General features: G+C 33.5%; 1 protein-coding gene across 1 annotated transcript; it reads left to right on the top strand.

Moving 5' to 3' along the window:
* Nucleotides 1-772: 772 nt before the first annotated feature.
* LOC120173862 (SPX domain-containing membrane protein At4g22990-like) lies at nt 773-6133 on the top strand. The gene is made up of 11 exons (XM_039180912.1): nt 773-842; nt 1517-1575; nt 2027-2147; nt 2718-3029; nt 3201-3305; nt 3415-3869; nt 4327-4628; nt 4859-5046; nt 5288-5478; nt 5604-5737; nt 5865-6133. Exons 2-11 carry the CDS (start codon nt 1523-1525, stop codon nt 6101-6103), a joined length of 2100 nt encoding a protein of 699 aa, XP_039036843.1. The 5' UTR covers nt 773-842; nt 1517-1522; the 3' UTR covers nt 6104-6133.
* Nucleotides 6134-14270: the final 8137 nt, after the last annotated feature.

Below are 14270 nucleotides of genomic sequence, written 5' to 3'. Positions count from 1 at the left end.
ATCACGTCGAGATGAAAAATTATTCTAGGACTGTAGAAAATATTGTATATCCCCAAATTAATTTTGGTGGTGCCTATTGAGCTAAAAAATTAAAAATGAGTGCCTTATTGGGGAAAAACTCCTAAGATAATCGTCACCGGAAAGCATTTTACATGTCTTTTTGATTAAATATTTCTTATATGCTTATCTATTCAAATATTTACATATCATAATATTTTTAGTATTATATTAATTATTTTTTACATTCTATTCATATAACATGCGAAGCAAAATTCATATAAGGCATTCTTTCTGTCTCCCGCCAATAATTGGCCAAGAGTGATTCTTTTCCTAGTTAAGATTTTCGAGTATACAAAGTGTGTGTATATATATATAATTTTGTTTTAATCTATTAAATTCATTTAATTATCATTATAATTATCATTATAATTGATTTAAATTTTTAAAAATATATATCATTAAATAGTCTTAATAATAAAAATTGTTATATCAAAAATAAAATAATAAACTAATTATTATTTTCTTTAAAGATTTAGAGTTCAAGCAAATATATTTACAAGATAAGTATTTATTATCAATAATTAAAAAAATTAAAATATATTATTTTATAATTATTTTAAATTATTAAAAAATATATTAATTCGTCAAAATCCACATTATTTGATAAACAAAGCATCGGATTTTTTAAATATTAAAAAGGAAAATACCTCTATATTTACCTTCCACCTCTCCTTTGCCTCTATGGATCTGTATTTCTATTAAATATCTAAATTAAGCCATATTTCCTCGCTTTCTTTTGTACTTCTTTGTTCATCGTAGAGCGCTTCTGATTTGTTTTTCAGGTAATGCTTTTCTTTCTTATTATTTTCCCTTCTTTTGTTCCTACATCTGTTTGTTTTCCAAGAAAACAACCATGATAAACTAATCATCGAAGACAAACCTGGATTTATTCTTCCATTCCTTTCAGTTCCGTATCCTTGCATTTAGTCAGAATGCGATTCGGAGTTTATATAAGTTTTCGTTTTTTCCTTTTCTTGAGGCTTCCGGTTATAAACCAGAAATCATTATGAATCTCTAGAATTTGCAACCGTTACAATTTCACTGAATGATTTCAACGTCACTTTTGATTTCTTTTTCTTTTAATTCTAATTACAGTATATCATTAGAAGAGTTCTTTTGTTAATTGTTGCATTTATATATAACTATTACAAGTAGAAAACTCGCCTTTAAACTCGGTTGTTATAAAGTTGCCTTTAGGTGATTGATGTAAAAATTAAGAATCAGAAACACATGATTTGACTGGCCAAATCAATTAGCGTGGCTTTTCCACTCGTGTTTGACACAGTGATTGTTCAATTAGATTCTGTTCTATGATATGTAAAGGCAATTTTTATCTCTCTGGCGTCTAGTTTCAAACATTTTCCTCCTATTCCCTACTTTTTAATGCAAAGGTTGCATATTTTTATACTTTTTTTTCTTTCAGCGTTCTTTTAATAATTGTTTCATTTTAACGCAGTGAGATATGGTTGCCTTTGGAAAGAGGTTGAAGGAAAGACAAATTCAGGAATGGCAAGAGTATGTTTGATATATACGTATTTCTGTGTGTATTGCTATTATACTATTTCCTATGTATTGTGTTATATACTTCTCTGCTGTGTCAATTCTATGATTTTTGCTTGTCCAACATGCTGCTAGTTGCAGTTTAATATATCTTATTGTGGCGTTTTTCAATAAATATATTGTGGTTACGACTACAATTGGCTTCTTTACCGGCATATGGTGCTTGATTTGCTACTATCAATCTTGTGTGAGCATGAAGAGTTTACATGTTTCTTTATAATTTTTTTTTCTTTAGTCAAGATTAATCTAAAAAATTATCTTTCGTGGTACAAAACAAGCCATAGATATATGATGTGAAAAAGAGAGAGAGAGAGAGAGAGAGAGGTTGTGCATGTTGACAAACTTGAATGTTAGTAGCGGCAAGACAAAGATTATATGATGTGATCATGTTTCATTTCTCTTGCAGATATTACATAAACTACAAGTTAATGAAGAAAAAAGTCAAACAGTATGCTCATCAAATTGAAGTCGGGGCACTAGATCGTCGACAGGTTCTCAAAGATTTTTCAAGAATGCTGGATAATCAGGCATGTTGAAAACTGAACTTCAAATTATCTGCATGTACTTATTCATGGAAAACTGAGATCAAAAGCTTGAATAGCAGGGAGGCAGGGACTCCATTATGAACATACTGATATTATGCTTTGGTCCTTTTGCAATCTATTTACTTTCTCCTTTCACTAAATTTATATTTTCTTTAACATCACTCCTTTTCCCATTTTTTCCCAATTTTTATGCATTGTTGGGGAAAAAGAGTATGTTTAAAGGTATAGAGGGTAGGATATCAGTACATTTATGGGAATTTCTGTCATTTATCCTTTATTTTGTTTGTCTTGTTCTGCATGCTTGTTGTATCACATCTTAAAAGCCTCTTTTAGCTGGTAAAGATTTATTTAAAATGCTCCATGTGAGCAATGTGATATTTCATGTCCCTGTGGAATTAGAATGCCTTTGTATAGATTTTAAATCTAATGAGAAATTTTGCAGCCGATCATAAAAGTATTTTTTGTTTCCATACACCTTTATGCTTTATGAAAAATGTCTTTCCCAAGATTGAATCTGATGTATTTCATGCTTTATTTTAATTAAAATTTCAGATTGAGAAGATTGTCCTTTTTCTATTGGAGCAACAAGGCCTACTTGCAAGCAAGTTAACAAAGCTTCGAGAACAGCATGATGCTCTTGAAGAGCATCCACAAATATCCAAAATAACTGAACTAAGAGAAACTTATAGAGGAGTGGGATACGATCTTTTGAAGCTTCTCTATTTTGTTGAAATGAATGCTATTGGTCTACGGAAGATACTGAAAAAGTTTGATAAACGCTTTCGCTATAGATTCACTGATTACTATGTCAAAACACGTGCTAATCATCCTTACTCTCAGCTGCAGCAAGTGTTCAAGCACGTGGTAATGTGCCGAACTCAGAAAGACTTTGCCTTTCTTTCAGTCGGTCCTATTTCCATCTTTAACATCCAGCTCTTGTTCATTTCTAGATTATATTGTGAAAATGTAACAGTAGGGCATGTAGATAATTTTAGCAGTATCCATAAGCTTAATTTCTAAATGTATATTTTTCAGGGTTTAGGTGCTGTTGTTGGGGCAGTATCTCGTAATCTTCATGAACTTCAAGACCGTCAGGGGAGCTACTTATCAATTTATGATTCGCCCTCCCTTCCTCTCCAGGTTTCTGCTATATATATTTGTTACAAATATTTCATCTTATTCCCTCTGCAAATGTTATATGGTAATAAAGATAAGGTTATGCTATTTTACTTACTCAGATCATCTGCAGGATCCTGTGGTTGATTCAATAAAAGCGGCTGTTGATAGGTTAACTCACTCAACAAACTTCCTAAACTTCATGGCACAACATGCTCTGATTATGCAAGAAGAGCTACCTGCTCCTGTCGAGCAACACATTGATGAAGAGAAATACCATTTTTTGTCACTCCTCCTGAACTTAGCAAACACATTCCTTTATATGGTTAATACATATATTATTGTCCCTACGGCAGATAACTACTCCATGAGCCTTGGAGCTGCTGCAACAGTTTGTGGTATTGTTATTGGGGCAATGGCTGTTGCACAGGTGTTTTCTTCAGTGTACTTTAGTGCATGGTCTAACAGGTCATACTTCAGACCTCTCATATTTAGCAGTATTGTCCTTTTTGTGGGGAATACCATGTATGCGTTGGCTTATGATCTGAACTCATTAATAGTTCTTCTACTGGGTCGACTTTTCTGTGGGTAAGTGTTTGTCCTCTTTATCTTCTTTTTTTATGTGGGTTTTTGTTTTTATTTTTGGTGCTTGATTTCGTCAGGGTTTGATCCCTGGTTACTGATACTAAGAGTCTTGACACACTACCAACATACCATACGGTTGTTAGCAGCATGGTCATTATTGAGAGAAAACCAAAGCTTAACATAGTCGTTGTAGTTTGCAGTATGCTAGACTTCTTAGCGTATAATAACTCTAACCTAACCATTCCAAATTTTCTCTTATTGGATTAGTTATTACTTTTATTATATGTATGGCAAACCTGAGCCTTATTGGAATTATAAGTGGGAGTAGGATTGGAGATTAAAATATGGCTTCAGGACCCAAATTGAACTCACCTATGAACATTATTAGTTTGAGAGACTAGGAGTTACGTTTCATTTTTACTTTTTCCATCTATCTTGATAAAGTTAATTGTCATTGCAGATTCGGTTCTGCTAGAGCTGTTAACCGCCGGTATATCAGTGATTGTGTACCACTAAAAATCCGAATGCAGGCATCTGCTGGATTTGTTAGTGCCAGTGCTTTGGGAATGGCATGTGGTCCTGCTCTTGCTGGTATACTTCAGACAAATTTCAAAATTTACAAGTTAACATTTAATGCAGTCACTTTGCCAGGATGGGTTATGGCTGTTGCTTGGCTCGTATACCTGGTATGGTTGTGGTTCTCATTTAAAGAACCATCTCGTGATTTAGACGAGAATAATTCTCCTCATGCATCTAATTGTGGTATGTCTTCTTCTATCAATTTCAATTATCTTTTGGCTTGATAGGTATATGCATATATACGATTATGTCTTTATCACTGATCAAGGTCTTTACAGCCTGTTTAATTCAAAACCCAATAATTGGTTTGGGAGCTCTTCCTTTTCAATTCTGCTTCTTTGATTGTTTTATTTAGTTGCTGGATATCTTATATAGTGAATTAAAATTATTGATATGCATGTTCTACCATGTAGAAACAGAAAAGGCAGAAAAAAATAAACTTGAGAAATGTCTTAAACAACCATTGCTGATTACTTCGGAAGAGAAGAAAGAAGATGATGAAGACCCAGAAGCTGATGGAAGTGAAGAAGATTCTGAGGAATCTCGTCGACCTGCTACATCAATGGTTTCAGCCTATAGACTGCTTACACCCTCGGTCAAGGTATATGATTAAACAATTACTGTCTTGAGTTTCAAAAGTAATATAAGATTAGTCGAGTGTTCGTCATATGTCATTTGCAATAAAAAAGTCGTTAGCAGACTTAAATGGGAAAAAGTGGACAACCATGATGCTTATATTTATCAACTTATTTTTACTTGTATCATTTTAGCTAAAGAAAATGGCCTTAGTTGTTGATATATTTGGATTTTCTCTAACTTGAGTTCTAATAATATATCATCAGGTTCAGTTGTTGATATATTTCATGCTCAAGTATGCAATGGAAATTCTACTATCGGAGTCTAGTGTGGTCACCACATACTACTTCAGCTGGTCAACAAGCACAGTTGCCATCTTTCTTGCATGTCTCGGCTTAACAGTTCTTCCTGTAAACATTGTTGTTGGGAGCTACATTAGCAACATGTTTGAAGACAGGTATTTTTGAAGTATGTACCCTTTTAATTAATTAATTTATTAACACAAATTGGTATTCATATCTTTGTTGATCTTTGCTTCGGAATTGTGTGTCTAATGCATCCGCTTTTGTTGGTTCGTTGCAGGCAAATTTTGTTGGCATCGGAAATTTTGGTTTGCGTAGGCATACTGTTAAGCTTCCATATAATAATACCATACTCCGTGCCCCAGTATGTATTCTCAGGGCTCATCATGTTTGTTTCCGCTGAAGTACTCGAAGGTAAATATTATATAATTTGGTTTATGCCTGCAAAGGGCACCTCAAATTTTCGTAATATGAACAGAATATGAAGCATTCCTCCCTGTTTTCAAGTTTTAATTGTTCAAAACTTTCTTGAGCTCTGCAGGTGTCAACTTGTCACTGCTATCTCGCGTAATGTCGTCTCGGCTTTCACGTGGAACCTACAATGGGGGACTACTCTCGACAGAAGCTGGGACTATTGCTCGAGTGATTGCAGATGCCACAATAACAATAGCCGGCTTCTTTGGTCAGAGTCAGCTTCTGAATATCACTCTACTTCCTTCACTAGTGATATGTGTCGTCTCTGTCATTGCTACCTGCTGTACCTATAACTCATTATTTTGATAAATTCCATAAGAACAAGAATAAAAAGAAATCAGCATCACGATGATCCTCAACAGTTTTTGCCCGTTCAAATTAATTTTTCATCATTGTTATATCGGTGATGTATATTTTGAGAAACTTGGGGCGTTGATTATACTTTATAATTGTATCTTGATAAAATTTTGTTTCCATTAATTTGAGCTCTCAAAAAGGAGCTGACAAGTTCTTGACCTACAGAATGCTCCCATTTGTTTTACTTATGGTTTTTGTTATCTAGGCTTATTAAGTGGATGTCAGGTATATGAATATGTGTTATACAACTTCACATCCCCTGTTTATGTTGTATCCAAGTCATCTCAAATATAGTCTCATTCTTTAATAATATTAGCTAAAATTTCACTTAAAGCTTAGGTAGCGGTAATGATTTTGGTGGGTAGAAATAGGATCGTTAGATATTCTCACGTACCTATCATGCACGTTTAATTAGGATTTAATTGAAATATATAAATATTTGGAGACTCGGTACTAGTTTACTGAATACAAATAACTAATCTTAATCCCAGCAACTAACTACATAAAATATCAATTAAAATGCTACGTCATGCGTTATTTACTTTAGGCTCCTCCATTATTTAGGCAAGGCTTGGAAAGCAAGCTACCAGCACTCCGGCGAGAACTAGGCTAGGATTTTGTTCGTAGTGCCCGCCTATTTTGCCTCGTCCACCTTAGGCTCATGCACAGAATTGTCTCAGGAAAGGCGGATTAATATACAGTTAATTACGGTATTACCGAAAACATAGTAAGATACTTAATAAAGTCAGTTTAGCGCTAACGGAAATATTGAGTAATAATAATATTGTAGGTGGAAATCATGAAGAAATATTAAAAAATTTGGCAACCGGCAAACTTAGCTTGTCGGTAGGTATCAATACCTTGCAAAGCAGTATCGATACGTAACAATATAAAAGGTTGAAGTTTGACAAAACCGGTTTCAATTTGACAAAACCGGTTTCAATTTGACAAAACCAGTAGAAATACCTGAATTATTGGAATTTGTATCAATACTTTTCTAAGTATTTGCACCAAATAAACATGTATCGATACATGACAATATAACAGGTAAAAATATGACAAAATCAGTTTCAATATGACAAAACCGGTAAAGAGCTACCGAATATGTTGAAGGTATCAATACTTTTATAAGTATATGTATCATAGTATCGATACTTTAGGAATTTAAAATAATTGCAATAGTAGCACCTATATAATATCGATACTTTAGAAACATGTATCGATACATGACAATATAACAAGCTAAAATATGACAAAACCGATTTTAATATGACAAAACCGGTAAAGCGCTACTGGATATGTTGAATGTATCGATACTTTAATAAGTATATGTATCATATTATCGATACTTTAAAAAGAAAAAAATGAAAACGTATCGAAAGTATCGACACCTGACACAAAAGTATCAAGACTTGGGTAATTGTATCGATTAAATATAAATAACGTATCATGTTAAAATATCAAAGGCATAACTACATTTCCTCTGAAAATAGATAGAACACGGCCGTAGTTTTCGAAATCAAAGTGTATTAGTTGTTGCAAAATAAAAGGAATGCGTTTTTAAAGCGAAGTTGTTTGTTTCTTGCTGCAGTCGAATCGAAAAGTACATTGTCGAAACCCTAGTTTTTTATTATTACAGTAATCGAAAATAGGGGTTTTATGGATTTGGGGATTTCGAAGCAAAGAAGGATTTGAGACCGATTAGAGTTAGAAAGTGATATTATAGGTAGAAAATAAATATCGATACTTGTATATAATATTATAAGTAGAAAATGATATTGTAGGTTGTATAAATGTATCGATATTTGTAATAGAGGGTATTCTCATTCGTTTGAAGGAAACCCTAGTTTTTTTTAGTATTACAATAATCAAAAATAGGGATTAGGCTTTACAGGTTTGGGGATTTCGAAGCAAAGAATGATTTGGGACCGATTAGAGTTAGAAAGTGATCTTATAGGTAGAAAATAAATATCGATGCTTGTATATAATATTATATGTAGAAAATGATATTGTAGGTTGTATAAATGTACCGATACTTGTAGTAGAGAGTATTCCGATTCTTTTGAAGGAAACCGTTTTAGTATAAGATTAGTTATCGATACTTGAATATTGAATAAACTGTATGTAACCAATATTTGATTTGATTTGCGTAAACTGATATATGAAGGAAAAATGAAGTCAACGAATCTTGCAATTGTTGTTCGCAAAGATGACATTGAAATGGAGTCCGAGAGTATCAACAATAAAGTAAATCGAAATCAACCACTGGGTGAATATATGTACTTCTAGTAAGTATCAATGTATTTTTGTTATTATTGTTGAAATGGTAATTTGATTAAAGTATTTAAGAACTTTTAATTGATTACAAATTTTAAATGTTGACAGTATGACAGAATGCCAAAGGATGAAGGAAGCTGGTAATCACAACATCGGTTCGATATGTAAAATGAAATTGACATTGAGTATTATTTAGCGTTAATGTATTGATTAAGAAACATTTATACTTAATTTTAGGTGAAACATGAGGTGTTGGAGAAATGGAAGTCGATGAGTGATGCTGAGAAGTAATCGTACGTGACATGGTCAAAAAAGGATAGACAACAATACAAAGCTTGGAGGAAAACACATAAAAAGAAGGTATTCATTAAACTTGCAAATATTGTGATAATATATATATAAGAACAATAACATTATATATTTTTTTAAAATGTAAGAAGTGTCGACAAGGTGTAGCATCAAAAGACTGAACTCCATAATTGAACACATGAAGGAGAAGAATAAAGTTTATGTGTTAGAAGAAATGGGGTTTGGATATTTGATCGGAGTAAGAGATCGACAAATTCGGAGGGAATTACGTCAATCCTTGATGGACTTCGATGTAGAACAATGTAGAGTTAAATATGGTGATTATTCATTTCCTCTGGGGGTCCCATGTGTTGTAGCAGTCTTGAGGCTAGAAGATAAAGACAATAGTGTTGAAGAAGTCATTAAGACGAAGAACTGGAAAGCACTTGCGATGAAATATGATTTAAAGCCCAATGTGACATATGATGGACTTGAAGAGGAAACTAAAAGCGAATCTTACGAGGGGGATAACCTGAAGGCCCGTGTACTATTGTACCTTATCAGAATCTTTCTTTGTCCAACGGGTGATACATCCCCGAGCAAGGACAATATGAAGTTGATTTATGATGAAGGCTTGCAAGGTAAATTGAATTGGGCTGAATATGTCCATGTCAGATTGATTGAATCAATAATCAACTTTCAGAAGGGTCGAAGCCAGAGATACCTTATAGGGTGCATAACAATCTTAGAGGTAAATGAGTTGAAAGACGTGTTGTGTTTTTTATATAAAATGATAATGATAGATTTAATTATAAATGCAAGTTGTATTGTTCGATTTTTGGTCTAACTGTGCAAGTGTGCCGACATTCCAAAGAATCGGAGTGGCACACATCCGTGCATGGGGGAAGGAAGAAGTAGTTAGAGTGATGGTGAAGTTGAAGTTGGAAAGACCAAGCAAGCAAGAAAGGGTAAAAAAGTAATTATGTAATATTAAGAATATAATCCAATGTATTAATATTGTAATTTAATTTTTAAGGTTATTGGCAAGGAGGTAGAGGCAGAGGAGAAGGAAGAGAAGGAAGAAGAGAATGTAGTAGGGGGGGGATGATGGTCAGACCAGTTCAAGTAAATTTGACATTTTGATGTCTGAGTTGGCGGAGCTAAAGAAAAGTCATTTATAATTGTTTGCAAAGACAATCCATAATCGAAGAGGCAATTGAGAGCCTTAAGGGGGGAAGTGAGGAGGAAAGATGTTATGCAAACACCAGAGATTGTAATGGATGCTGAGTTGGATTCAGAATGTCCTGCACCCAAGAAGAAGAAACAGAAGGTAAGTTGAATAAAAGAAAATTTAATTTGATTTTTTTTATTGTGTTGTGACAAATATTTGTATGCAAAATTGTAGGTTGAAAAAGAGAAAATACTAAAAGAAATTGGTGAATACGAAAGTGGAATGTGTAAATATATATGGAATAGTGGGTTACAATCGAGGTCAGTGAAATATATTGCTTTGTGAGTGATATATAAATATTTCATGACAAAATATTAATCCAAATTCCTCATATAGTGATATTGTAATCGAAATAGGAAATCAATACGCCACAGTATCATATGTTACAACGTTGAAGCCTATGGAATGGGTTAGCGGTGTGATAAGTAGAAAGTATAAAATGTTAAAACCTAGTGAATATGTTGTAATTGTGTAATTAATTTTGTTAGGTTATTGATATGGTCGGCTGGGTGTTGGTTTACGAATTGAATAAGATACCGATGAATGGGAAGATTGGGTATATTCCATACAACTTAGCGGTGAGTTAAATTAATAAATGTCGAAAAGTAGTGTTATAGATGGTCAATTAATAATGATTGTCGTGTAAATGCAGAAAATGGTGTTGGACGACAGTGTATGTGTTGACAATGCTGCGGTCTTTTAGAAGATGAATTAAAAGACTATTCGAAATTAACCGACTGTGACACTGTAAGATACCATACGAATTGCACATGGTGTTTTGGGAGATGATAATGTTGAATTTTGTCAAATTGGGTGTGACATTTATAGCAGATCCTTATCACAATAAACGACAATGATTCCCATTGGTATCTGTTGGTGTTGTATATGGTTTCTTATGTTGCAATGGTATACGATAGTCCATTTTCAACTCCATGGGCCAAACAGAGAGTGAAAGATGCTAGGAAATTGGTATATATGAAAAGAAACAATAATTGATAATGCATAATTTATTTGAATCATAACTTGATATTTTTTAAAGCAGATTATCATATTAAATAAATATAATAAGGAAGACATTTTTGTAAATGCATGTGCGCATCTGAAGGTCCCATTGAAAGATTTTAAATTTGTGGAGCATAAGATGAATGAGCAATTGAATGGGTATGAAATGTTAGCATAAATTAAACGCGTAATTTATGTAGGTTTCATATTTGACATGTGTGGTATTCAAATTTTTTAACAGATATGATTGTAGCATTTATGTGATTATGCGGATGAAGGGATGGTTGCTAGAGGGTAAACGAATGATTTGGTAAGTGGAATGAAAAATTAGTTTACGGTTAAAATGTTAAAAGTTGTAGATTGAATGATGTGGTTAACATACTGACAATTTTAATATAGGTTGTTGGAGAATGGGATCATATGAGAATATTAAATGATCTTATAAGCCACGATCAAAATAAACGGAGAGATGCGGTGACAATGGCTTCCATCAGACACATGTACAAACATAAGCCCCGATGTTGTAAGAAAAATTTTGTATATGAATTATAATTTTGTATGTGAATGTAATTATGTATAAGATTAACAAAGTTAGCAATAGGTTGTTGTACATGTTTGTTTTACATAATACAAGTTATGCTGATACTTACGATATATATAGATCGGGACTTGCAGTATTCCAAATATTGTCATTTTCCTGAGACATAATAGAAAGATTGAAATTATAAGTAAGCATTTAAAATTGAAGACAACATTGTAAAATAGATATAGAAACTCACATCATTTGCAGGACCGGTTGACCTTTCTATTCCGTTTTCAAAAAAATCAGTTGATGTAGGTTGTGTGCTTATTTCCAAACTGAGTTTAACTTGAGGACATGTTAGTTTGTTATGTCTCTCGCCGTTGTAGAACCCACATCGCATAATTTTCTTCTCGACCATGTTCTTTGCTACTTCTTTTCATTTTTGTTGTTTTTATTTAGGGTTGCGAATATTGTTTACTACACTACTTCGGTTAACTGAATCATTCAAACCAAATGAGTTTTCAAATTTGGTCGTTAGTCTTTTCATCTCATCTCTTGCGGTTTCAAAAGACATATATGTATTTGATGCAATGTAGGAAAACCGACTTGACGTTACACGTAGAGAAGCGAACTTTGCCATTTGCATTGCTTCTGGAGGTACATTCAAGTCAACAAAACTTGGTGCACAAGCCTTTTCATCCTTAGTCCACCTACTTAGAATCAAATATTTAGGCAAAGATGTATAATCCAAGTTCTTCAAAAATGTGAAGTTGATGGCGACATAGAATTCCGACGGTCTTGAATTTTCTAAACGAGCGTGTTAGGGTTTTCGCACAAAAATCAAAATTTATTTCAAATCTCTTGTTTTTTTCTTTGTACTTTGTCAAAATATAATTTTGACATTCATCTGATAAGGACTGAATCTCTTCTTAAAGCCGGTACAATGTCTCCCGTTGAAGTTCTTCTTGGAACAAACGAAAAGATTCGCGCATATAAATCTCAGCAACATGGCTTTCAAGGTCAATCAGTTTTGTGATCTGGAAGGGCTTCGTCTGGGAACTTAAGTAATCCTCTTTCAACTCGTTGATACACATTCTACTAATTCCTTCTTCAAGTTTATGAACAACATCTAAATATGTCTTCTTGTTTTTAGTGCAATCGCGAGTGAAGCATTCATAGACTCGCACCTTTGTGTTGAGCGAATATTGGCAAAGAAATGACCGGTTAGATATACTTGTGCCCATAAGTGCCGAGTATTTCCCTTCTCAATCATCCATGGATGCTTTTTTGATATTGAATTATGAAATAATTGAACACCATTGAGTATCAAATTCCTCGATTGTCCATAAGGAAGCCATGTATTTTGATAATGCTGCTATAAATTTGGGGTCACCAATGTTAGCTTGTGCATTGCGAGAAATATGCCAAGAACATAATATGTGCTTAGCAAAAGAGATAATAGATTTGATAGCCCTCTGCATTGCCCTATCCCCATCGGTGATAACTAAAATAGGTGATTTATTCATCATGGCTTCTAAAAAAATCTTCATCACCCACTTGAAAGATTGGGACATTTTGTCAGCAATTATGGTAGTAGCAAACACTATTGTGTTATTGTGATGATTGACACCAATAATAGGCATAATTGGTCGATCATACAAACCATCTTTGTACGTTGTGTCAAACAAAATTACATCACCGAAGCACGTGTAATCTGATCTCGATGTAGAATCATCCCAAATAAGATTATGCAATGCTCCTGATTCATCTACTAAGTATGCCATAATAAATCTGGGATCATCATGTTTCTTATAATCAAAGTAAGCAATTAGTGCATTGACATCCCCATTGACGATTTCCTTTGATTTACCTCTTTGAAGTGCATTGTAGAGGTCTTTATGTGTAAATCCAACATTATGATAACCCCCTGCCTGATTCGTTAAATAATTCATTACTTATGATGTGCCAACACCAACGTCTTTCATTGTTGTTGCCTCATCCACATCAGCCTTACTCATAGCTTTGCTTGAATGCGTACATGGTGTTATAGCAGGTGTGCACAATGCATGATTATGTTGCTGAGAATACTTATTTAGAACCCACTGATCGTTTGTATTTGTTACTGTAATGATGACTTTAGCCTTGCATCCGATTCTTGTGACTGACGTATAAGCACTTGACGATCAATAATATTGACTTTGGATACTCTAAACCCTTCTCTTGAACAACAAAATTCTTGTGTCTTCACATTCCCTTCCCTATCAAGGCGTGTTGTTCCCCGATATGCACTAAAACCAAGTTTCCGTGTGAATTCCTTGTAAAAGTCCCAAGCTTTCTCTCGTGAAGAGAATAGCTGATCAACCAATCTTTCAAATTCATTAACAATAAGTACTTCATGGTATTCCTCAGTTGGCTTAATGTTGTCTGATACAATATGATCTTATAACTAATGGTTTAAAAGAACGACAAAAATTTGCTTGTGTTTCGGAAAGTTTACCGGTCCCAACAGGAGTTGATGGAGATATAAGTAAGTAGAGGTTCATAAAACAACATGATTTAGATGTCCTTTCAATTATATTAGGATGTGGTAGTTGAAGGGTGGGTAAAACATTAATTTCTTAGGACATATTTAGGTATGTACAATTAATAAATACCAAATTAAACATTTATTATTTTAAAGTAATAGGTAAATTGACAATGTAAGAGGTAAAAATATACACGTTTAATGACAAAATGTGTAAACATAAAGTTTTAATCCTTTTTGTCCAGTATGCTTCCCAAATTGGAAGTAAAAA

The sequence above is a fragment of the Hibiscus syriacus genome, unplaced genomic scaffold, assembly GCF_006381635.1.
Source record: "Hibiscus syriacus cultivar Baekdansim isolate YM2019G1 unplaced genomic scaffold, ASM638163v2 tig00111989_pilon, whole genome shotgun sequence".
In the NCBI taxonomy this organism is placed as follows: Eukaryota; Viridiplantae; Streptophyta; class Magnoliopsida; order Malvales; family Malvaceae; genus Hibiscus; species Hibiscus syriacus.
The sequence above is the reverse complement of the archived record's forward strand: the minus strand, read 5'-3'. Positions and strand labels throughout refer to the sequence as shown.